The sequence below is a fragment of the Caenorhabditis briggsae genome (assembly GCF_000004555.2).
Source record: "Caenorhabditis briggsae complete genome, chrIII, whole genome shotgun sequence".
Lineage (NCBI taxonomy): Eukaryota > Metazoa > Nematoda > Chromadorea > Rhabditida > Rhabditidae > Caenorhabditis > Caenorhabditis briggsae.
In genome coordinates this window covers 5,322,365-5,343,599 of record NC_013490.2, presented here as the reverse complement: position 1 = coordinate 5,343,599, position 21,235 = coordinate 5,322,365, and the positions used below count along the sequence as shown (strand labels likewise).

At 38.2% G+C, this 21,235-nt stretch overlaps 8 protein-coding genes across 8 annotated transcripts; 2 read left to right on the top strand and 6 right to left on the bottom strand.

The window, feature by feature from the left end:
• Window positions 1-357: 357 nt before the first annotated feature.
• On the top strand, window positions 358-1,655 carry CBG18289 (the record flags this gene model as incomplete). The annotated part of the gene is made up of 5 exons (XM_045243759.1): window positions 358-366; window positions 412-798; window positions 844-911; window positions 960-1,280; window positions 1,490-1,655. 5 exons carry the CDS (start codon window positions 358-360, stop codon window positions 1,653-1,655), a joined length of 951 nt encoding a protein of 316 aa, XP_045096436.1.
• A 445-nt stretch (window positions 1,656-2,100) lies between these two features.
• Window positions 2,101-3,725, bottom strand: CBG18290 (the record flags this gene model as incomplete). Its single annotated transcript, XM_002642252.1, has 5 exons — window positions 2,101-2,214; window positions 2,261-2,489; window positions 2,533-2,648; window positions 2,697-2,825; window positions 3,672-3,725. The coding sequence occupies 5 exons, from the start codon at window positions 3,723-3,725 to the stop codon at window positions 2,101-2,103; spliced, it is 642 nt and encodes a 213-aa protein (XP_002642298.1).
• Window positions 3,726-4,004: 279 nt separating this feature from the next.
• Cbr-unc-119 lies at window positions 4,005-4,850 on the bottom strand (the record flags this gene model as incomplete). Its single annotated transcript, XM_002642253.1, has 4 exons — window positions 4,005-4,111; window positions 4,163-4,540; window positions 4,584-4,695; window positions 4,794-4,850. The coding sequence occupies 4 exons, from the start codon at window positions 4,848-4,850 to the stop codon at window positions 4,005-4,007; spliced, it is 654 nt and encodes a 217-aa protein (XP_002642299.1).
• Window positions 4,851-7,804: 2,954 nt separating this feature from the next.
• Window positions 7,805-10,137, bottom strand: Cbr-com-1 (the record flags this gene model as incomplete). The annotated part of the gene is made up of 5 exons (XM_002642254.1): window positions 7,805-8,383; window positions 8,430-8,486; window positions 8,550-9,344; window positions 9,597-9,917; window positions 9,964-10,137. 5 exons carry the CDS (start codon window positions 10,135-10,137, stop codon window positions 7,805-7,807), a joined length of 1,926 nt encoding a protein of 641 aa, XP_002642300.1.
• Window positions 10,138-10,571: 434 nt separating this feature from the next.
• Cbr-athp-1 lies at window positions 10,572-14,749 on the bottom strand (the record flags this gene model as incomplete). The annotated part of the gene is given in 14 exon segments (XM_045243758.1): window positions 10,572-10,741; window positions 10,789-11,198; window positions 11,244-11,890; window positions 11,941-12,137; window positions 12,185-12,970; window positions 13,014-13,181; window positions 13,196-13,301; window positions 13,352-13,500; window positions 13,550-13,830; window positions 13,878-13,984; window positions 14,030-14,413; window positions 14,460-14,533; window positions 14,576-14,633; window positions 14,684-14,749. The coding sequence occupies 14 exon segments, from the start codon at window positions 14,747-14,749 to the stop codon at window positions 10,572-10,574; spliced, it is 3,603 nt and encodes a 1,200-aa protein (XP_045096437.1).
• A 1,464-nt stretch (window positions 14,750-16,213) lies between these two features.
• CBG18294 lies at window positions 16,214-17,227 on the top strand (the record flags this gene model as incomplete). The annotated part of the gene is made up of 3 exons (XM_002642256.1): window positions 16,214-16,633; window positions 16,682-16,998; window positions 17,044-17,227. 3 exons carry the CDS (start codon window positions 16,214-16,216, stop codon window positions 17,225-17,227), a joined length of 921 nt encoding a protein of 306 aa, XP_002642302.1.
• Window positions 17,228-17,831: 604 nt separating this feature from the next.
• CBG18295 lies at window positions 17,832-19,457 on the bottom strand (the record flags this gene model as incomplete). Its single annotated transcript, XM_045243757.1, has 5 exons — window positions 17,832-18,215; window positions 18,260-18,807; window positions 18,856-19,061; window positions 19,108-19,212; window positions 19,267-19,457. 5 exons carry the CDS (start codon window positions 19,455-19,457, stop codon window positions 17,832-17,834), a joined length of 1,434 nt encoding a protein of 477 aa, XP_045096438.1.
• Window positions 19,458-19,677: 220 nt separating this feature from the next.
• Window positions 19,678-20,319, bottom strand: CBG18296 (the record flags this gene model as incomplete). Its single annotated transcript, XM_002642258.1, has 3 exons — window positions 19,678-19,818; window positions 20,049-20,183; window positions 20,263-20,319. 3 exons carry the CDS (start codon window positions 20,317-20,319, stop codon window positions 19,678-19,680), a joined length of 333 nt encoding a protein of 110 aa, XP_002642304.1.
• Window positions 20,320-21,235: the final 916 nt, after the last annotated feature.

The window sequence follows — 21,235 nt, the reverse complement described above, 5'->3', positions numbered from 1 at the left end:
GTTTTTTACCTGCCGGACTATTATTAGCTAAGATCAAAGTGTAGTATCTGTTCTTATCGTATTAACCTACGGTATACACTCGAATGAGTATAATAAAGGTTATATGATTTTTGGAACCTAGGAAAGACTCGGGGCTTGCTCCGACTTTCCAAGGGTCGTCCCGGCGTTGCACTGCTGCCGGGCTCGGCCCAGTCCCCGTGGGGACAACAAACAATGTAAAGTGCCCAGTTTAGAGATCTGAAATTTCGGTCGCCGCCTGCTATTTCCAGGAAATCATTAGACATTCTTTCTCTTCGTCCACGTTTCCCATCATTTCTTATTCTTTTGAGTTGCCTGATCAAGTTTTCAATTGTGAGCATGAATCAAGTGAGCCAAAAAAAAAATCATAATTTCTGATACCAATTTATTCAGTTGCATTGCCAACAAAACGCTGAATATTATCCGGAACGTGGGAAAATGGCGGCTCCGTTTCTGGAAACTGGAATGATAATCGGATTGAAACGATCGTTTCAAGTGGAGAAAATGGTCGGAGGTGGAGGATTTGGGCAAATTTATCGAGCTGTTGATTTAGAATCTAAGTTGGTTGTTGCTGTAAAAGTGGAACCAAAATCCACGGATCCGGGAAGAATAGTTTTGGAATTGAATATTCTTGTACAACTTGCTCATTCCTCTCATATTCCCAAAGTTTACTACAGTGGAGAAACAGGAGCTTTCAATTTCATAATTATGCAATTACTGGGATCGAATATTGCAGAGCTTAGAAAGTTCCAGAAAACCAGATCTTTTTCGGTGGAAACGGTTAGACTAGGGCAACGAATTTAAGATAAATATTAGTGATTTCAGACAGCGAGGGTTGGAATTCAGTGTTTGGAAGGATTGAAACAGATTCACACACTTGGATATATTCATAGGTTTGAAACTTATTTTGAATCTTAGGATTACTGTAGGGATAAATGCAGAGACATAAAACCATCGAACATTTGTGCCGGAATAGGGGAACACAAACGAATTCTGTACATTGTGGATTTCGGAATGGCTCGTAGAATTCGACTTCCAGATGGATCATTCCGTCCTGAACGTCCGTATGCATCATTCCGTGGAACATCAAGATACGTGTCATTGGCTGCTCATGAAAGAAAAGAAACTGGATTCGTTGATGATATCTGGTGTCTATTCTTTTCTCTTCTCGAATTAGTCGAAGGTCTTCCATGGAAAAATATTGCCGATCAGGATCAAGTTTGCTTTGCGAAACGGCAATTGTTGGCAAATTTTCAGTCTAGGTAAACATTATGAAAAATGTAAATGCTCCGTAATCACTCTAAAATTTGGAAGAATGCTATCCTAGGTTTGTACTTCGAGCCAATTTATCTAGCTTCCTGTGAAAGATATCAAAAATTTGTCAACTGATGAAATGTTTAGTTTAATATCAAAAACATTTTGTCAGTTGACTATTTTCTATTAGATACGGTAGTTTGAAATTCGATTTCAGAAAAATGGGTCGAAATTTCGAAATGTTTCCTCAAATTCTGGAACACACAAAACGCACAGATATTCCGGATTACGAGCGTTTGAGTGGAATTCTGAAGTCCTGTTGTGTCAGTTTCAATGATTTGGAGGAGTTTGAATGGGATGATCATGATGAACAATACCGATAGAGAGAACTTTAGGAATCAATAAAAACTTTTTTTTTTAATTTTCAGAGTTTTTGGATTTCAAAGTTTTTGAATTTTTGAATTTCAACATTTTCGAGGTTTTGAATTTGAGAATCTCAGGATTTCAGAAATTTAGAAATTCAGAATCTCCAAAACTCGGAATTTGAAAAACTCAGAATTACTAAATTTCAGAATCTCAGAATTCAAGAATTTAACAATTCAAGAATCTCAGAATCATGAAATTTCAAATTTTGAGAATCTCAGAAGTGCAGAATGTAGGAATTTCGGGATCTCAAAAAATCAGAAATTCTGCATTCTTGGATTTCTTGAAAATTTGAGTTTTTTTAAAAAGAATTTCAGAATTTCAAAATTGCGGAATTTCAGAATTTTTGAATATTTCTCGTACAGTGACAAATTTGAAAACTTCATTTTTAGAAATAGGTCAGAATCAAGAATAAAATTTATCAGGACACATTATGAGAGCAACATCCACTTGCTCTTGACCATCCAACTTTGATCCGTGCAAATCCAGAATTCGAGACGACAGTTTTGGAGTCAATGTCTGGAAATTTTATTTCAGAATTATTAGTATTTTCAGTTTTTGGTACCGTTTGAGAAATCGAAAATTTTTCAGCCGGCTGATTGACTGGAACTGGAATCTTCGATGGAAATTCAATATTGATATTGAAAACTCCTTTTTTCGTTTCGTCATTTTCCGATTTCTTAAAATTCACCAAACATTCTTTCAATGCCAAATCAAACTCTTTCGATGCTGCAATGAAATCGTTGACTGGTTTTGAAACAGTTCTCATTCCAAGTCTTCTGACGAATGTCTCTCTGAAATTTCTAGAATATTTTTCCCAATTTCTAGGAATTTCACTTTTTCATTGCTCGAAATGTGTCAAGATCCAGTGGAATTAGAATTTCCAGAAGTTCCTTATTGAAAACTCTCTTCAATTTGGAGACGTCATGCGGACGAGGAGGCTGTGAGACACACTGAAATACGTGATATTTTCAGATGAATCGGAAACTGGATATTCTCACATGAATTGCATCTTGAGCCAATATGAGATCACTGCGACCATGACGTGGCGATTGGATGGAATCGTAGGAAACAGTTCCAGAAGAAGCACTCACGCAAGTCACTGGATCAGCATGAAAGTCGATGATGTGCTGAATTTAGGAATTTGATGGATTTGAAGAATACGATACAAATGTTGAATTTAAAGGGTGACTCCGAACAAAATTTCTGAATTCCTGAATTTTTCAAATTTCTGAATTTCTAAATTTCTGAATTTTTGAATATTTGAATTTCTAAAATGTTGAATTTACAATTTCCAGAATTCCCCGAATTTCAGAATTTCAACATTTTTTAATTTTTGATTTTTTGAACTTCTGATTTCTCTGAATTTTTGAGTTTCTGAAATTTTGAATCTACAGATTTCACATTTTCTTGATTTTTTGAATTTGAGAATCTGAGATTTTCAGATTTTCAGAATCTTATAGTTAGAGAACTTCCGATTTTTAGAATTTCAGAATTTCAGAATTTCTGACTTCAGAATTTTTGACTTTCTGAATTTCAGTATCTAAGGATTTCAGAATTTCAGAACTTCTGAATTTTAAAATTTTCGGATTTTCAGATTTTCAGAATTTGGGAACTTCAGCATTCCAGAATTCCAGAATTTCGGAACTTCTGAATTTTAGAATTTTAGTTTTTTTTTGAGAGTTTTTGAATTTCTGAATTTGTTTGAATCTCGGGGATTCAGAATTTTTAGGTTTTTTATATTTCAAACTTTGGAATTTCTGAATTTTTTTTGAAATTTGAAATTAAAAAAAGGCCGATTCCTGGAAACTTTTCGTCCCCTGTTGAAATCTTTTTCAATGATTTTTTTCCTTCCTTTAAATTTCAAATTTTCCCGGAAGCCCTCAAAAAGAACAATATCCTTGAGTGCCAGTATCAGTTTTTTTAAAGTTTTAGTGAGATTACTTTTTCTCCCTCAAAAAGTACTGAAAACCTACAATAAATCTTTGCGCAAGTTTGATGGGTACAATCGTATCCTCCTCGCTGGACATTCTCTAATGAAAAAATCTTTCAGTTGAAATTGAAAATGAGTTAAAGTTGGAGTTTTTATTGAAAACAGATTTCCGTGTGATTAGTGTTTTTAGCGAGTGTGACAGGACAGCGAAAAAATATAGAAACAAGGGGGGAACTGAAAAGCTTAGGAATGCATTGAACATGAGAAGGGGAAGGGGAAGGAACAAACTAGACAGGAATTATTGGAATTTAATCACATTTGGAGTTTTTTTTCTATTCGACAGAATAATTATCCAGAACATTTTTGTATTAAATATTTATGCATCATATGAGTAGTCGGCTTTGTTGTGCATGACGAGTTTGTTATCGACGAAATAGAAGCTGTCAGAACGAGTCTCGTTTGGATTGTTGATCATGTCGTCCACTGAAAAAGAGATTAGTCTTTTGAATTGTACTTTTTAGAATAATGACTCACTGAGTTGTTGAGAGAGTTGAGGGAACTCATAGATATGTTCACAGTTGTTTCGTGAATTCGGAATACAGAATCCGAATTCAAAGTCAAAACACTTCAGAAGGCGATCTTTGAAGAAGTGACGTTCGATCATTCGGAAATGATGGATTGGGATGTCTCCTACTTTGAATTCCACAGTTGCTCCGACCGTTTTGAGTTTCAAAAAGTTTGGAGCAAATCTATAACGCACGTATCTTGCCGACTCCTGTGGCGACTCATCATTCTCCTGATCGTTCTCCGGTTTGGCGATCTCGAAAAGCACTTGCTCAGTGTCCAGATCACGGATTTGGAACTTGGTGAACTCGATGTTATAGATGTTCGCAGATGGGGAGCATAAGAATCCTAAATTTATGTTTTAAACTGAAATCCAAAGGGAGCAAGATACCTTGAGTGATTCCCGGAAGTGCTAAAACGTCGTTCGGAGTGATTTGAGCTTTCTTCGCAAGCTCCGATTCCGTTGTGATTCCTTGTTCGGTGCTTGGTGGTGGCCGTGGCATCTGGAAATATGGAAAAGTTCAACAAAAAGAAAAGAGAAAAGAATGAAATCGGATATCAAGAGTTAGTTGAGCGGTTTCTCTAGTTTTCTGAGTCTCACCTGCGACGGGAAGGTCGCCGAGCCGGGTGGAATCGATTGTTGTTGCTCGGCTTTCATATCGGTTTGGTTGGAAGCGGCTGAAAACGGAAAGAAGTGGAAGAAGGAAAAGAGTGTGGTGTGACAGGAAAATGGTAATTAGAGGGTGCCAAATAACCAGCTATATTTTGTTTTTTTTTGAAAACATTTTTAAAAAGAAAAATACGATAATGATATCAGATGGATTTCCGGAAAACTGGTATGAAAAATTTCAACCTTTTTGAGTACATGTAATCAAAATACACTTTGTAAATTATCATTTTTATTGAAACTCCACCATTTTTCTATTTATAACGCTAATAATTTGAAAAAGAAACCTGTTGCGAACCGCGGGGTGAATCCCAAAAACGAATGCGTTTTGGTGGAGTGATTGATTCGAATCGAAGAAGAAAAAGAAGAAGACGTGGAATAGAGAGCTCACTCTTAACCGAGCAGCACACACCGACAGAAAAAAAAATGAAATGAATGAGGGTCTTCTTCTTCTTCTTCTTCGAATGATTGACAGAAATGGGAAAAAGAGGAAGATTGAGAAGGGAAAAAGGAAGGAGAAAAGAAGCAGAAGAAGACGTCAGAGAGGAGAGGAACGAGCGGAAAAGCAGCGGGCGCAAGTCATAGAAGTAGCAGAGCTGGGGAGAAGAAGACACTATCCAAGAAAGGAATGACGAGAGAGTATGCAAAGGGGTATAGGGTGCAGACAGAATAGGAACAGAATAACAGATGATGAGCCAAGAAGAGTTGAAAAGGGCGATGAATTTGTCATGTAACTTAATTTGGGTCAATTTGAGCATGATGAATTGAAATCATCCCTTGTTGGGAGTTAATAACCGGTTTGTTATCAGAAACCCTGTAATAGAAGGGCGCCCTAACTTTGAGCCAATTCATCCCGGTTTCTGTCAAATATATCAAAAAGTGGTCAACTGACAAATTGTTTTTGATATTATAATAAACATTTTATCCGTTAACAATTTTCGAATACTTTTTACAAGGACTTGGATAAATTGGCTCAAAGTGCAAGCATAGGATCCATAGGACGTTTGCACTTTGAGCCATATTATCTCTGTTCCTGTGAAAGATATAAAAAGTTGTCAACTGATAAATCATGACATCATTAACATTTTATCAGTTGACACATTTTTGATATCTTGCACAGGAGATAAGAAAAACTAGCTCAAACTTAACAGAGTTGGGACCCTTCTATTGCAGGTTTCATGGTAACTTTACGAAACTGGCGAAATGGCTCTGTTAGGACTGTCTAGTTTGCTCTAGCCACACTTCAGCATCGCTAGTTCGAAAAATTCTTCTTTTGGATGCACCCTTACATGAGTCATTCAAACTTGAAAACGGAAGGAAACAATTTGGAAAAGAACAAGTTTGTTTATTTCGAAATCCGAAGGGCTGGTCAAATATTGTGTGAACACTGCTGTTAACTGAACATTTGAAAGATCGGAACTTTCAGAAATAGAGAACCAAATTACTCATGTAATCTATGAGACCTCAAACGAACAGTTTGAGAAAGTTTCACTGAATGTCTATATATGGTTCTCTTCTTTCCAATGACGTCGTATTTTTTATTACCCAAACAAAAACGTCGTCCAAAACGCCTTTCCCACAGCTTAACCCATTTTTTCTCCTTTTTCTTCCTCTAATTGCGTTGTTTGGTGGCTGCCGCCGGAGCTCGAAGAGCACCTGAATACGGCGTTGTCATGGAAATCATAAAGCGGTTTTCCTTTGGCCGATGCTTGATGAGAAAAGAACAAGAGGAAGAAAGCAGTTAGACGAAGTGGAAAGAAAAAAACAGAAAATGTCAAAATGGTTGAAAGTGGACGAGAGACACGAGTGGCTTGTTAAAAAGCGGAGAGCGAGAGAGACGCTCTCCATACTAATTAGAGGGTGGAAATGAATGGACATGTGATGAGGGACAGAATAAAAACATCCGATTTTTTGGTTTCAGAAGAGGAAGAGCTGGGGGAATGAGGAAGCAAGATTCTTCCGGAAGAAAAATAAAAAGGGCGGAATGAACTTGTGTTTTCAATTTGTCAAAGTGGAAGGGCATCGTATAAGGAAGTGTATTTCTCAGATATCATTAGTAGAATTGAGCGTTGCAGAGATCTTTCGAGAAGAAGTGTATAGTTTGAAGTCAAAGGAGCACGATGACAAAAGAAAATAAAAAAGAATTGACACTCGGACTCCGAGTCACCACAGCTTCTGTTTTCAGTTGTATTTCCAGTCCCTGATTTTATTTTCATAACAGGTGCTATTTGTGAAATATAAAAAAACTCACTCTCAATTTCAGCATCATTCTTCTCTACATCACGGCTTCCGCCCGTCATTCCGGTCCTCTAGAAAAAAAAACAAATCGTTCTAAATGAGTTAATCGAATCAACGCGACGGATTTAGAGCCAAAGCAGCAGCGGTTGCACTGATGCGCGAAGTGAGAGAGAGCACACGGCACGGCTCTCCTCACAAGGAGCATAGAATTATGACAGAGAGCATGTATGTATATATAGGCGGAGGGAGTTTGAAGGGGGGGGGGGGGGAACGAGAGGAAAAAAGAACGGGAAAAACACAACACGGCAGCAACAACCAATTTTGGAAACGAATGGGAGAGAGCGCGGATTAAGTGAAAAGAAACAATTTATAGAATTAGAAAAGGTGAATATCAACATGGATATTATTGTACAAGGTATTATTCTGGTACAGAAAAATCGGAGCTGCGGGTGTAGTCTTTTTTACCTAAAAATAGTTTTATTTTGCTGATTTATTTTCTCGATTTCCTTGTTTTTCAATTTTTCTGAAAAATAGCGTAAAAAACGAGATAAAAAATCCAGAAAATTAAAATATTTTTTAGGTTACTGTAGTTTTCGCTGTGGGACCTCACAACTCCAATTTTTGTACCAGAATAATAGAATATTTGGGAACATAGCCGAATAATTTATGATAAAACCGAAATCTAGAATAAACCGAGTAATTTTAATTTAGTTCCAATTAGTGATTCCAGGGGGCTCCTTCCTTCTCCCGGATGATTCCCATCTTCTCTCTTGGGTCATCACTGGTACAGAATCTTCTTCTCGAGGACCTAAAGTCAAATCCCAATATCGTTCAGGAGTGTCCGGAAGAGGTTGATGAACATATCGATGACGACTAATCTGAATGGAATCATGAACTTTATCAGACGTCTTCCAGACGAAAAAAACCTTATCAATATAATCTTTCTTCTCGCGCTCGTCCATATCTAATCCATCGTAATATCCTCGACAACACTTGCAAGCTGCTCCGTGCATCAGATTCTTTCTCATTTCCTTGTTCCTAATTACGTCTCCATCTTTCAATTCTGCCCTTCTTGCTTCGATTCCTCCATTTTCTCGCTCATCTTTGAACTTTTGATCTACGAGTTGTCTCATCATTTCTTCTCGTGCTGAAACATGTTGTCCGAATTCCTGTCGCTTCTGCTGCTCCTGTCGCAGTGCATGTCGATGTGGTGGTGGTTCTTGTTTCACTTTGATGTCTTCATCATCAGTCAAAGTGATAGGAGAGGATGGATAATCAAACTCTGGCTGAAATTTGAATCATTAGTTGAAGATTTATATTTTTGATTGAAACCTTTCTGCTACTGCTGGAGCATTTCTGTCGTTTCACTTGCATCAATGGCTCTCGTCTCTAAAATTATATTTGATTAAACATACTATTTTTTGAATTTCAAAGCTTGAAATTCAAACTTACTATATCTTGCTTTTTTGAAGAGTCTTTCCTTTTTATCGGATTCGGCTTGACCAGTTCAATGATGGATCTTCCACCAGGATGTACTCTCTTCGGTGTCATTTGCGATCTAGCAGGACTTGAAGAAGGAAAAGGAACTGTTTCCACAAGTGAAGATCTATTTGGAGTTGAGCATAAAGTGTCGTCTAGGACCGTTTCGCTGGAGTAGTACGAATTCGGATCGTTGATTGTGATTTTTCTCGCTGGGGATTGGAAAAGTGCAGCTGAAGAAGTAGAAGGTCCTTTATCGAAAAATGTGGTTCGCTCCGAGCACTTTCTGATTTTAGAAGACGTTGGCGTTGAATAGGTTTCAGGGACAGTTTCCTTTATTGGCGTAGAATATGTGTCATTTAAAAAACTATCGCTTGCATATGATTCCGAATTGCTCGATCTTTTTGGAGATTGAAATGAAGGTCTCGCAGCGTCTTTTTCGAAGAATTTGGTTATTTTTGATACATTGCGACAGCTTCTCACTGGACTTGGTGTTCCAAACGCTAATGACAGATCCAGTTCATCCACTTCCGCTTTCCTTTTCTCGATCACTTCGTCTCTCTTCTTCTGTTTCACCCTTTCGTAATCCGCTTTTTTTACTTCTAGCATTTCAATCGAATCCCTCTTTTTTTTACTGCCTCTTTTTGGTTCGTGAGTGGTGTGCAGTCCGAATTCTCTGGCTCCTTTATCAACTCTTCGCGCTTTAAACAGGAAATCATCCATTCGAACTTGTTTCGGTCGTTGTTTGCGTTGTTCGAGGCGGTAGCGCTGGGAAAATCAGAAATTCGAAAAACTGTATCTACTAGAAGCCTACCCAAACCGTCTAATTTTAGCTCAATTATCTCTATTCATGTGAAAGATATCAAAAACATGACAACTAATAAAATAATGATGAATTTATGATGAATAATTTATCAGTTGACAAATGCCTTATATCTTTCACAGAAATTGAGATAAATTGACTCAAAGTTGACGATTTGGGTGGACTTCTATTACAGGAAATATCGTATCAATACTAACTTTGATGTTGTCTGGTGATAAAAAGTCTTCTTGCAATAACGGACCATCATCATGGGTTTTAGTTTTTGAAGATAATGTATTGAAGATGGATGCAAATCCATTATTTTCTGATTTAGGTTTTGGCTTCTTCAACTTGTGTTTTTGAGACGTGGAAGTTACTTCCGGCTGTGAACTTCCCGCTTCTTGCGACGAATGAGTAGATGAAACTGCTGCCAGAATGGATGAATCGTCGTAACTGTTGGATGCCAGAACATCCATAGATGGTTGTACATAATACTCAGGATCCAAAGCATTGCGTATCGCTCTACTAATAGAGTTAGACTGAAATAACAAAGTTTTCTACTCAAATTCAAACTTTCTAGCTTACTTCACCACTAGATCTTCTTCTTGGAGCTTCAGCAAATACATCTACCGACTGAGGATCTATCTGATTCCTATAGTAGTTGCTATGTGGCGGGTGAGGCTGAGGAGATGCGAACGGATCGAAACTAGCATTCGGGTCTTGATAGTATGGCGAGTTTCGATAGTAGCCGCCGTTCATTTTGCAACTCCTAATAGTTTAGAATGAGTCAAATATTTTGAAACTCTTGAAATAAGTAAGTATTTCGCAGATGTATATTTGACTTCTGAAGGCTATAGATAAGTATAGAAGTACAGAGTGACAAAGCTTCACTAGATACGTTCAAAATTGATGTAAAAACAATATACAAACATATTTCAAAACCCCCGCCTAAAATGGGATATTGGAATGAAATGAAACGAGCCGGGAGCTAGGTCTCCACAGGGATACAGAAACTGGTGCAATACAATCATGAGAATGCAGTTAAGGAGATCGAATCACGAAAGACAGGAAAGCAAAAAAAGAAATTTCAGATATGGGACAAGGAATGGACAAAAAAAGAAGCACCTAGAAAGTGCTATAAATATGAAGTTAGAGAAATAAGATCAGTAACGATTGTGGAGATCTAGAAGAGTTCAATTTCTGTGGAATGTGAATGTAGAACATCCGATCCGAAGTTGTGCTCCGTCGTTCAGTTTTATAATTCCAGTTTTGACGATCAATCCGGTTATCTCCTGGTGAGATAGCAACTGATCGGAATACTTCTGGCACTTGCATTTCATACCCGATGGGAGACCTCTTTGTTCTGAAAAAAAAACGGTTAAGATGTCAAAACAGTGAACTTCTCCTTACCTTTTGTTCTTGTTCGTTCTGCAGCCTCCAGCTCGATCAGTCGCGGCCGGCGTACAACAACGTCGTCCACAATGACAGTCTCGGTGGCAAGTGTAGAAAGAAAGAATTGGTCCGAATGATACTCCCGGATGATGTCACAATGATAATCAGCTAGGACGGCACAGAAAGAGCGTATCGCCTTATCAGTTCGAATGTGACAATCGTGTGCAGTTCCGAATTTCGTTAAACATCTCTGAATAGCAATTGGCAAATGATCATCATCAATAACCAGCCGTGCCAAAACACGCTGACTTGGCAAGAAATATCGAGGTTCGAAGGGAACAAGGGAACTTAGTCTTGCTGCCAACACTCTTTTCTGGAGAGCATCCCACTGCTCAGTTGTCCATGTTTCTAGAGCATCGTCTCGAAACCTGGAACAAACTCAATGGATCTTTGAGGAAAACTAAAAAACAAACTTGAAATAGTTGTCTTTGGCCTTCTCAATCCCGGTCCTCAGCAACATTTTAGCGTACTTCTGACGAGCTGATTCTACTTCATCTTCTACGGTTTTCGAAGTTGTAGGTGTCGACGGATCTGGAGATTCTGGGCCATCTGAAGATAGCACCATCGAAGCTCTTCTCGAAGGACCACCTCCATCAATGCTACTCGCTGCTGAGCTTTCACCCCCTCCTGCTATTCTTCTTCCACCACGGCTTCCTCTTGGTCTGCCACCTCTACCACGACCTCTCGAACCAACAGATGACGTAGATCCAACTGAACTTCTTCTACTTTTAGAGCCTTCGCCATCTGTTCGGTTCTTTGAGCCTTTCGGTCTTCCCCGCTTTTTAGAAATATCCACAAAATTTTCATAAGCATCCGTGTCAGGGGGTTTCGGAGATAGGAATTCTGAGGGAGACGGGCTCTCTCTTATGGAATCATCGTCTCGGATGGATTCTTCAGTATCCTTGATGGATTCTTCGTCAGGGTAGTAGTCCTCTATTGAGAAGGGCATGCTTTGGAAATCAGGCATTGTATCGAACGGTTTGTTTAAACCAATCATTGCATAGCTATGTTCAGAGTATGGTTCATTGATATCCCGATAAAGCACACTTTGAATGTTGTCCTGAAATAATATTTTTACTTTTCTTGTTTTCTTTGCTAGTAAAAACTAACATGAAGCCTATTCCAGTCAGGAACATATAACAGATTCGTTGTACTTTTGCATTTCCGCATATTATCTGAGCCGAAAAATTTGGTCGGTCCTAGCAATTCCAGAGCATCGAAACTGCCACATTTCTCGAATAATGCAGGTTTTTTTATCTCCTTGAAGCCTCCAAGAGCCAATCTATCTATCATTTCATATGTACTTTCTGTAACATCAGGAGGTTCTATTCTAGAAAATTTGAATATTGATTACCTATGATATCCTCTAGAGGTCCGGTGTCATTTTCGTAGACTGGTGTGATGGTTCTCTCTTCGTCTTTTTCTTTTTCTTTCTCTTTTGATTCTTCTTCTTCTACTTTGTCTTCAGGATTTACTATGACGGGATCTACCACGACGGGTGTTTCAGATCTTGATGGAATATCTATTACATCAACTGGCTTCTCTTTGTCTGGTTGATTAGAATTATCTTCTGGAGAGCGTGAGTTTTCCTCGGCAATCGAGTCTCCCACAATCGAAGAATCGGCAACAGAATCAGGTGTTGAAGACTTCTCGATATCCCTGACGTCTACATCTTTCTCAGTCCATTTTGCAAGAAGTGCCGCGATGGGTTCTTTCGACCACATTGTCAAACTTGAAGGAAAATACGAATCGCGTTCCTGCGCAGACTCGAAATGCGTGTTATACGCTAGAAGAACAAAGTTTTCAAGTTGATCGGGGATCGGATGATATCTGTAGACTTTCGATATTTCCAGTGCCTCTTTTTGCGAATTCAGTGCAACCTCGCGCAGTGTTTTCTGATTTAGAACGTTCTTCGCACTTGGTGGAGGTGCACATCGTCTGAAGAATGCTTCCGTGCGGAACGAATTGAACTTTCGATTCTGATGTTCGTTTCCAAAACCAATCAATTGAACAAGTAGCTCAACGTCGGCTTTCAGCTTTTTCCGATACGTCTTCTCGGCCACGCTTACTATACATTGAATTCCGCCACCTCTCACAGTTTCGATTGGATCCAAATCTCGTCGCATCAGTTTTATCAGTTCTGAAAACCACCTTAATCAGCAATTTTTTATTTAAAAGCATACCTTTTTCTGAGAAGTTGCTATAAAAATGATGACTTCTGGTTATCATTGCTGCGTGTCTAGTGAAAAAGGACGTTGAAAAATCTATATCCGTCCCTAGCATCTTCTGAGTCAAGTACTCCTTTCGACGTTCAACTACAAAATCATGATTTGTGATATTTGAATCTTTGTCTGAAAAAACTTACAATCCCGAGGCAAAATGGACATGGTGAGCTCTTCTTTTGTAAACTTTACACTTCTTTGTTTATCCAACTCGTCCAACTGTCCGTCTTTCCGCTCACTTGGAGATGCCTTTGAAGATTTTTAGGTAGTTTATCAGATATCGTTCTCAATGTATAAACAGAGTTTAGATATTCGTTGTTGTTTTTCTTCTTCCCCCGGCCACCTTTACGCGAGCTTGTTTTTCTACTGATGGGCAGTGATGGAAGAATATCTGATGGAAATGAATCATCATCCGATTCCGGATAGATCACATCCATTTCAGAATCATCTGAAAAAAAAGAAAACTTGTAGAAAATGAAACAATTTATTCAACTGACCACTGATCTTTGCCTCCAAACGTAATGGCTCAGTTGCGATACAGAACTTTTCAAATATCTCAAAAAATGGTTCATCTTCTGCGTATTTCCGGTACAGCTTGTCTCTCTCATATCTGTCAGCTATTTCTCCAAGCAACAGACAGTCGATGACGACTTCTGTATGCCTGGGGCACATCCAATAATTCATTCGAGGAATGTTGAGCAGTGGAGGACATACACATTTTTGGTGCCAAATTAGATTACAAAAATCACAGTTCAGCATGGCTGTCCAGTCATCTTTTCTGGCATTTTTAAACTTTTGTTTTTTTTAAATGTTTTTTTAACCTACAGATTGCACTCGGCACAAGTCTCGCCCGTGATTGGAGCTCTTTTTACTTCCATTGAGTCATTCGGATAAAATTCTCTTCCCAGAAGAAACTCGGAAGGAACAATGTTCTGTGATTTCGATGAATATAAAACAACTAATTTAATTTATCTTACATTTTGTGCATTAGCTTTTGGCATGGATTGCATGAGAAGCTCGTCAAAAGCAATATCATTATAAGTTTGTCTTTCGGTGGATGGTCCAAAAAAAACTTCTCCGTTTGAAATTTGTTCTAGAAGAGTCGCATGTTCTTTTTGCTTCAAAGTGTTGTAATAGTACTCAATAGCTTCTCGATTTCTTTCATTTTCGTGTTCAACTCGATGCTGTGCACTCACAACCGGTGCACATTTTTCTGGAGGGAAGAGGTTAGCATCTTTTGGCAGATTTTCGCATCGATTGCAGTAATAAGATTCATCGGGAACGTCTGTTGATTCAAAAGCGACACAGGAGAGATGGAAGGAAGCGGGACAACCTTCACAGCACAATATGTCTCCTCCGGCCTGGATAAAACGATATAGTTTTTGTAAAAAAATCAAAAAAGCTTACAGAGCACATTCCACATAATTGAGCTTCAACCCATTTCCATTCTTCTTCAACTTGTTTTTTTCTTTTCGAAGAACCTGAAAAATTAAATTTATCTCTATTTAGAATTCACCTGCCACCTCGAGGAGAGCTTTCTTCTATTATGTGATCTGGGTAGCCACAATGCTTTCGAATTTCCTGAAAGAATGCAGTTTTACTTCAAAATTACCAAATTAAAATTTAATTACAGGCAGTAATCCATCATTCGGGTCGTATTTGAGTTTTTTCCGGCCTTCTTTCTCTTTCCTTTGCATACTGAAATCTCAAAATATGATAATATGAACTCAGGGACTCGACAATATAAAAAAAATAATGAAAAATGCAATTTCTCAAAGATTTTCGATTTTAAATTTAGCTTTGAATTCAAAAATCCAAAGAAAAGGCGAAGTGGGTTTCCCAGACAACAGTCTCTCCACTCCGTGCACTATTTCGCGAGAATTTCGCGCTGGGGCGTATATTCGCAGCTTTCAATTAGCGCGAACTCAAATTTAATTTTTTGATGTTGCGCACTTGGATGATTCTGAAACAAAGTCATGCATCAAGCTAAATCCAGATGTTCAAGCTGGCCCACCTGGTCATTTCAATTTTTTGTTTTTAGTGTTTTCTCCCTGAATTCCCTCTACTATTCCTTTTCTTCTCGTTGTACCAAGTAAAGCCATTTTTATTATTCTCTTCCAATATAAAAAAACGTATGAGGTAAATCTCAAAAAATGAGATTAGATAAGACATAATTATAACCCTTTCTCAAATAAGGCAATCCTTCACAAGAGATACGATAAACTTTTTGCAAAAATCGGTTCTGATTTTTTTTTCATGGTTTTAATATGATTTTTCTCTAGACTTATTTCAGCAATATTCAAATATTGTTAGTATTATTGGCCGATCATAAAAATGGTTCTCAGCAGGCGGCATTGTAAACCTTTCATGTGATTTACAACCGTTATAGCAATTAGAAAGACAATCTCATCATAAAGGACTTCCGACTCACACTTTACTAGAATTACATACGCATTGTATAGTTGTTAAAGTAGTTTGAATATCCATAAAATCTAATCAAATGTCCCTCCACTTTGAGCCAATTTATCTAGGTTCCTGTTAAGGATATCAAAAAGCGGTTAACTGATTTAACTTTCATCATAATACCAAAATTATTTTGCCTGTTGACCACTAAATGATATTTCCTACAGGGACGAAATGAATTGACTCAAATTTGAAATATTTATTAGATTTCTTACAGTGCCTCTAAGCGTGCAGAACCATTTAGAAAAATTGGGCATGCGCCTTTAATTTTACAGTAACCCACCGAAAAACGAATTTCGATGAATTTATCTTTCTGTTTCATGTTTTTCACATAATTTTATGTTGTTTTTGGAAAGTTTCTACTCAATTAATACTTATTTTATTATTTTTACCCCATCTCATAACTATAAGCAATTATTTTTCTCTCCATACTCTGTCCCCTATTCTCTCAATTCCATTGTTCTCCCTCACCATCTGCATAGTGTTAATCTGACCATGGTTATGACAAGATAGAGATCTAACCCACCTTGACTTGTAATTCCAGAGTCCCGCTCTAATTAGGTGACAACCGCCCCGCCCCTCCTCTTTCCTCGTCACTCATCACTCCTCGTTTTTTTTGTTTCTTTCGTTTGCTCGTTCGTTCGTTCGTTCTATTCTTCCAATTGTTACGTTCTTTAATTTTACAGAATCTGTGCAATATGTCTTCCTTCGCTTACATGTTCTTGATGATCCTTCTCAACACTGTTCATGCCGAATTGTGGATGCACGTCAACGTAGTTTCAGTCGAAAGAAAGGCTTGTCCCATTGATGAAACTTCGTGGGGAACTGAAACGAATGGTTGTGCGTCGATGAGCTATATGACTCTTGACGAGCGCATCGTCCCACATCACGAACGCCGTTCATCCAGCTTCGAATACGTCAATGGGATTCCTCGACCAACAGTAACACACTGGCCGAAGGGAAGACTTGCTGATTGGATGATATCCATTCAATTCATTTCCGTTGATCCTGTGTACGGATTGGCGAGAACCTGCGATCGATCTGGCTACATCAGAGTCTTCCAAAACGAGATATCGAATTTGAATTTCCAACCAGAATTCGTAGAAAAAACGTTGCAGGTTTGATTCCAAAATTAAGCCAGTTGTCGAATATTTTATAAATTTTAGATTCAAGGACAATGCTTCACTGCTACTGTCAAAGTTCAAGCGTCATCTGATGTGTGTCCATGGTGTGTTGATGAATCAAAAACAACCACTACTACTACTACTACTACATTGACTCCGTCGTCCTCACCAGAAGCACTTTTCTCATTCGATTCAAATAATACCTCTGTACTCATCGCCATGGCCGTTCTCGCTATTTTTTCATTTTTGGCACTCACCGCCACAACCGCACTTCTGGTAGTCTATATTATCGACAGAAAGAAACCAGAGTTTTTCGATTTACCACCTCCACAGGCTAATAGCACTGTTCTCGCTAGAAGGTAAGATTTGTGCTTCATTTGTGTGTTTTATCAATCATTTTTCAGCGATCAAACTGACATTTTCACATCAAAATCATCGGAACGATGGACAGAATACGGCTGTGAAACATGGGCATCTTTCCAGCCACTCAAAATATCGCCAAGAGAGACTTGCGTCTATAAAGTAACACAAGAAGACGAAGAGGATTCAAGTGATTCGGAAATGCTTCTCTTCAATAATTTGCCATAGAAAATTGCCGTTAAATTCTCGAGATTTTATTGTATTCAACAATCCGGAGAAATCTAAATTTAGATATTGTTGCCAGTCTCAGATCACTATAAATATATACATAATATGTGTCATATCTTGTGTTATAATGCTGTTCATTTGTTTTATTTCATATTTTCATATTAACAATAAACTACACGTAATTTTGATACTGCAAAGTAAAAGTCTACAACAGAGATCAGCACAATTCATTCTTCCGGATTTCTAATGCTTGTAGGATAAGTTGAATTCACTTGCTAGAAAAGCTCAAAGGCTAGAATCTGAAAAAATTCCAAATTTTAGCCTTTTCGCATATTTTCGAAGGTTCTAATAACTTTCCCATTTTTTCAGCCATATAACCATCTGAAATTTATCGTCATCTCTTGTGCTATGATAATATTCATTTGTTTTCATTTTATTATAATATTTCAATAAACTACATGTAAACTTTGATACCGCACGATATGGGTTCTGTGGCACATGAATTGCCCAATTTATTTGGGGAAATAGCAAAAGGTTAGGTAGTTGATGCATTAAAACAGTGGTTCACATTTTCGGGGAGAAGGTATATCAGCAAAAAGGTCCATTATGAGCAGGCGAGGATACGTCCAAACTGATCCATTGAAATAGTACAAGTTCCATCAGAAACGACCATTCCAGAACGAGAAGTGTGGATTCGTTTGTCTCCTCGTTTCACATAGCACTTGTCTTTGTCCTGAATTAAAAACATTATTTTTAAAAATGATAAAATTATTATCACCTGAATCGCCATATCGATGTGGGCACTTCTTAGCTGGGCAGTGAGAGTCGTTGGGTTGACACTCAACTTGATCGGCTTGGCCTCGATTGTCACCTCGCCAGTTTGTGAATTACTTTTCAAGAGCATCCCGTTGATGTGCACAATCAGCGTCCCATCTGGATATTTCTCGTATTTAGCCTTCTGCATAATTGCATCGCACTTCTCATTATTCTGAAAAAGATAATGATTTACAGTAATCAATCAGTAAACTATACCGCAGCTCCAATATTAGATTCTAAATACATTTGCTGGATTGTATAATCCATGTTTTGAATAGGGAATTCTGGCTTCTCCAGAGCGCTTGCAGAAGGTCCTGACTCATGAGCACTGCTCAATAGATACGCTTCTGTTAGAGAATCCATACTAAACAGAATTCCTTCTGGACCAAGCACAGCCATTCGGTCGTTCGAATTCAGGAATTTGCAATGAACATGCTCCTTTCCATGAACGATTTTCGCGTACTTGTGAAGAATGCTGGATACAGAGCCATTCGAATTCACATATGCCATGAAGTCAGTGTTGCAAACGACACGAAAACTACGATCAAGACACAGCTCAACAATCACACCAGCAGCCATCGATATCATCAGAGTTCCCTCTTGTGAGCACAGAAGAAGTGGATACTTGACAATGCCTTGTTCGTTCTTGATTCCACGAATGGGAACTGAGTTCATTGCGAACGGCAAAGGACTGACCCATTGGAACGGTTGCATACTTTTTGTGTTGTTGCTGTTTTGACATGTGTTTGGTGTGGCTCCGTTGCCTAAAGTTTATTGTATTGAAGAGGGTTCCATACAGCTGAAATTCCCACCTGTTGGATTACGGTTAACTTCTTTTTTAGGAGTCACATATCTCGATTTTTCTGACTTCTGATTTTGATGATTGTTCTTTTGAACACTGCCGTTTTGGTTGTTGTGGGATACGGTATTAACAACATGTTGTTTGAACCCAGAGAATGGAATGTGGGCAGGTGGGGAAAATTCGTTGAAAACAGGGTTTGTGATTGTAGGAAGACCCCTGAAACTGGCAAATTTTTCAGAAAAAAGACGAATTCTGCACATACGGTGGCAATTCAACAGACATGATAGCAAACGGTGCAGATTTTGAAGTATTCAGTCTTGTAGAGAAGGATGGAGATAGGTTTTTGTGGATAGATGAAGACACATCGCTGAAAGTTTAAAGATTTCCGGCTTATTTTCCGTTTTCCGATAATCCAACTCACCCCTTTTGGTTGCGCAGAGTCATGCCTGATGTTTGTGTGCCTCTACTGATTCCTCCAGTGTCTACTGTAAAGCGGTCACCACGTGAAGGTCTGATGACCTTGATGATTTGGAATTTCGAGTGGCTTGAATACGTAAAATGGTGAGTTGGAAGTGACAAGATGGATTTTATATGACATGAAAACGAGTTCATTATGATAAACATGAATTGAAATGAACAATTTGAATATAGATATTTACAGGAGCACGAATTATGAAGACCTTAGTGAAAATATGATGGATAATCTTATTAATAAAGATGAAGTGTATTCCAACTTTTTTGTAATGAGTTTCACTCAATAAGAGTTATTGAATTGTTAAATGTATGAGAGGAACATGAGAAAACACTAACAATTTATTAACATCCAAAATCTTTAGTCGAAAAGACCGAATCCCATATCGTCGTCAGATTCCTCCTTTGGCTCTTCCTTCTTGGCTGGCTTGCTGTCAGCGGCTGGCGCAGCTCCTCCGACAGCTGGGGCAGCAGACGAGGCGGCTCCGACTCCTCCAGAAATCTGAAAAGTTATCACGAGTCTCAGAAAAATTAGTTCCCAGTAGCTCTTCCTAGGAGTAGCACAAAAACTAGTTCTAGTAAACAAAATCCAATGAGTCGACTGAACTCAACAGCCGACTCCATCTATCGACAAAAACGGCACTTTCGAAAATTTCTAAGCTTCCGCTAGAGTTCGACATTTTTCAACCAGCTTGTTAAAAAGAAATCGTTCCTTCCCGGATAGTAACTTACGGTAGCAAGCTTTGCTGATCCTGCAGCAATGAGTTCCTCAATGTTCTTTCCTTTAAATCCGGAGACAACAAGGTTGACGGATTCGGCATTAGCATCAACTCCAACAGCGCTTAAGATGTTTTTGATGTCATCAGCCTGAAAAAATATCTTTCAGTATTATTACTGTTATGCGTTAAAAATCCAGTTTTTATTCATGAATCAAAAAGAGAATCACCTGTGGGTTGGCGTTTCCTCCGAGGACGGCAAGGAGATAAGCGGAGATGTAACGCATATTACCTGGAAATGTGATTTTTTGAAAATATAACGAGGTTCTGTTGAAAATTAGGAAACGATAAACGAAAATTCTACATAAAAATTCTAAGAAAAAAAAACAATTTTGAGAAGCGAACGAGGCTCGACCGACGGAGAGCACACCAACTGGGAGGAAAACAAAAAGTGGGAAGAATTTTCATGACCAGGTGGTAAAAATAAACCATGCGGCAAAACCGTGCCAGGGTTGCAAATTAGGCTCCGCCCCCGACTCCGCCCATTTTTCCTTCCAGATGGTTCTTCCCACTTCACGCTCTCCCACAGAACAATTGCGAACTGCAAATTAATTTTTGTAATCAAAAAACAACGCAAAAATGCTATTTTGTGCAATTTCATGAGGTTTTTGAATTATAAAAAAAGTTTTATCAGACAAATCAAAAATTCATCCATTGAAAATGTAGAGAAAATAATTGCGGTTTTTTTGAGCTATAGAACTCCTAGAAATGTCAAAAACTGAAAGAGAGATAGATTTTTTTGTAAAAAACTTTCAAAATGACCATTTTTGAAATTTTTTTCTTCCGGACAACGACCATACATGAATCTATAACCACTAAATAATTTTTTAAGAATCATTTGAATCATCTTGAATCTCCACAAAATCAGATAAAAAATTCTGAAATTATGGTTTTAGACCTGCAATTGTGATCGCGCCAAACTTTTTTCTGTAGACAAAAATTAATTTGCAGTTCGCAATTGTTCTGTGGGAGAGCGTGAAGTGGGAAGAACCATCTGGGAGGAAAAATGGGCGGAGTCGGGGGCGGAGCCTAATTTGCAACCCTGGCACGGTTTTGCCGCATGGTTTATTTTTACCATTTGGCCTGGAAATGTGATTTTTTGAAAATATAACGAGGTTCTGTTGAAAATTAGGAAACGATAAA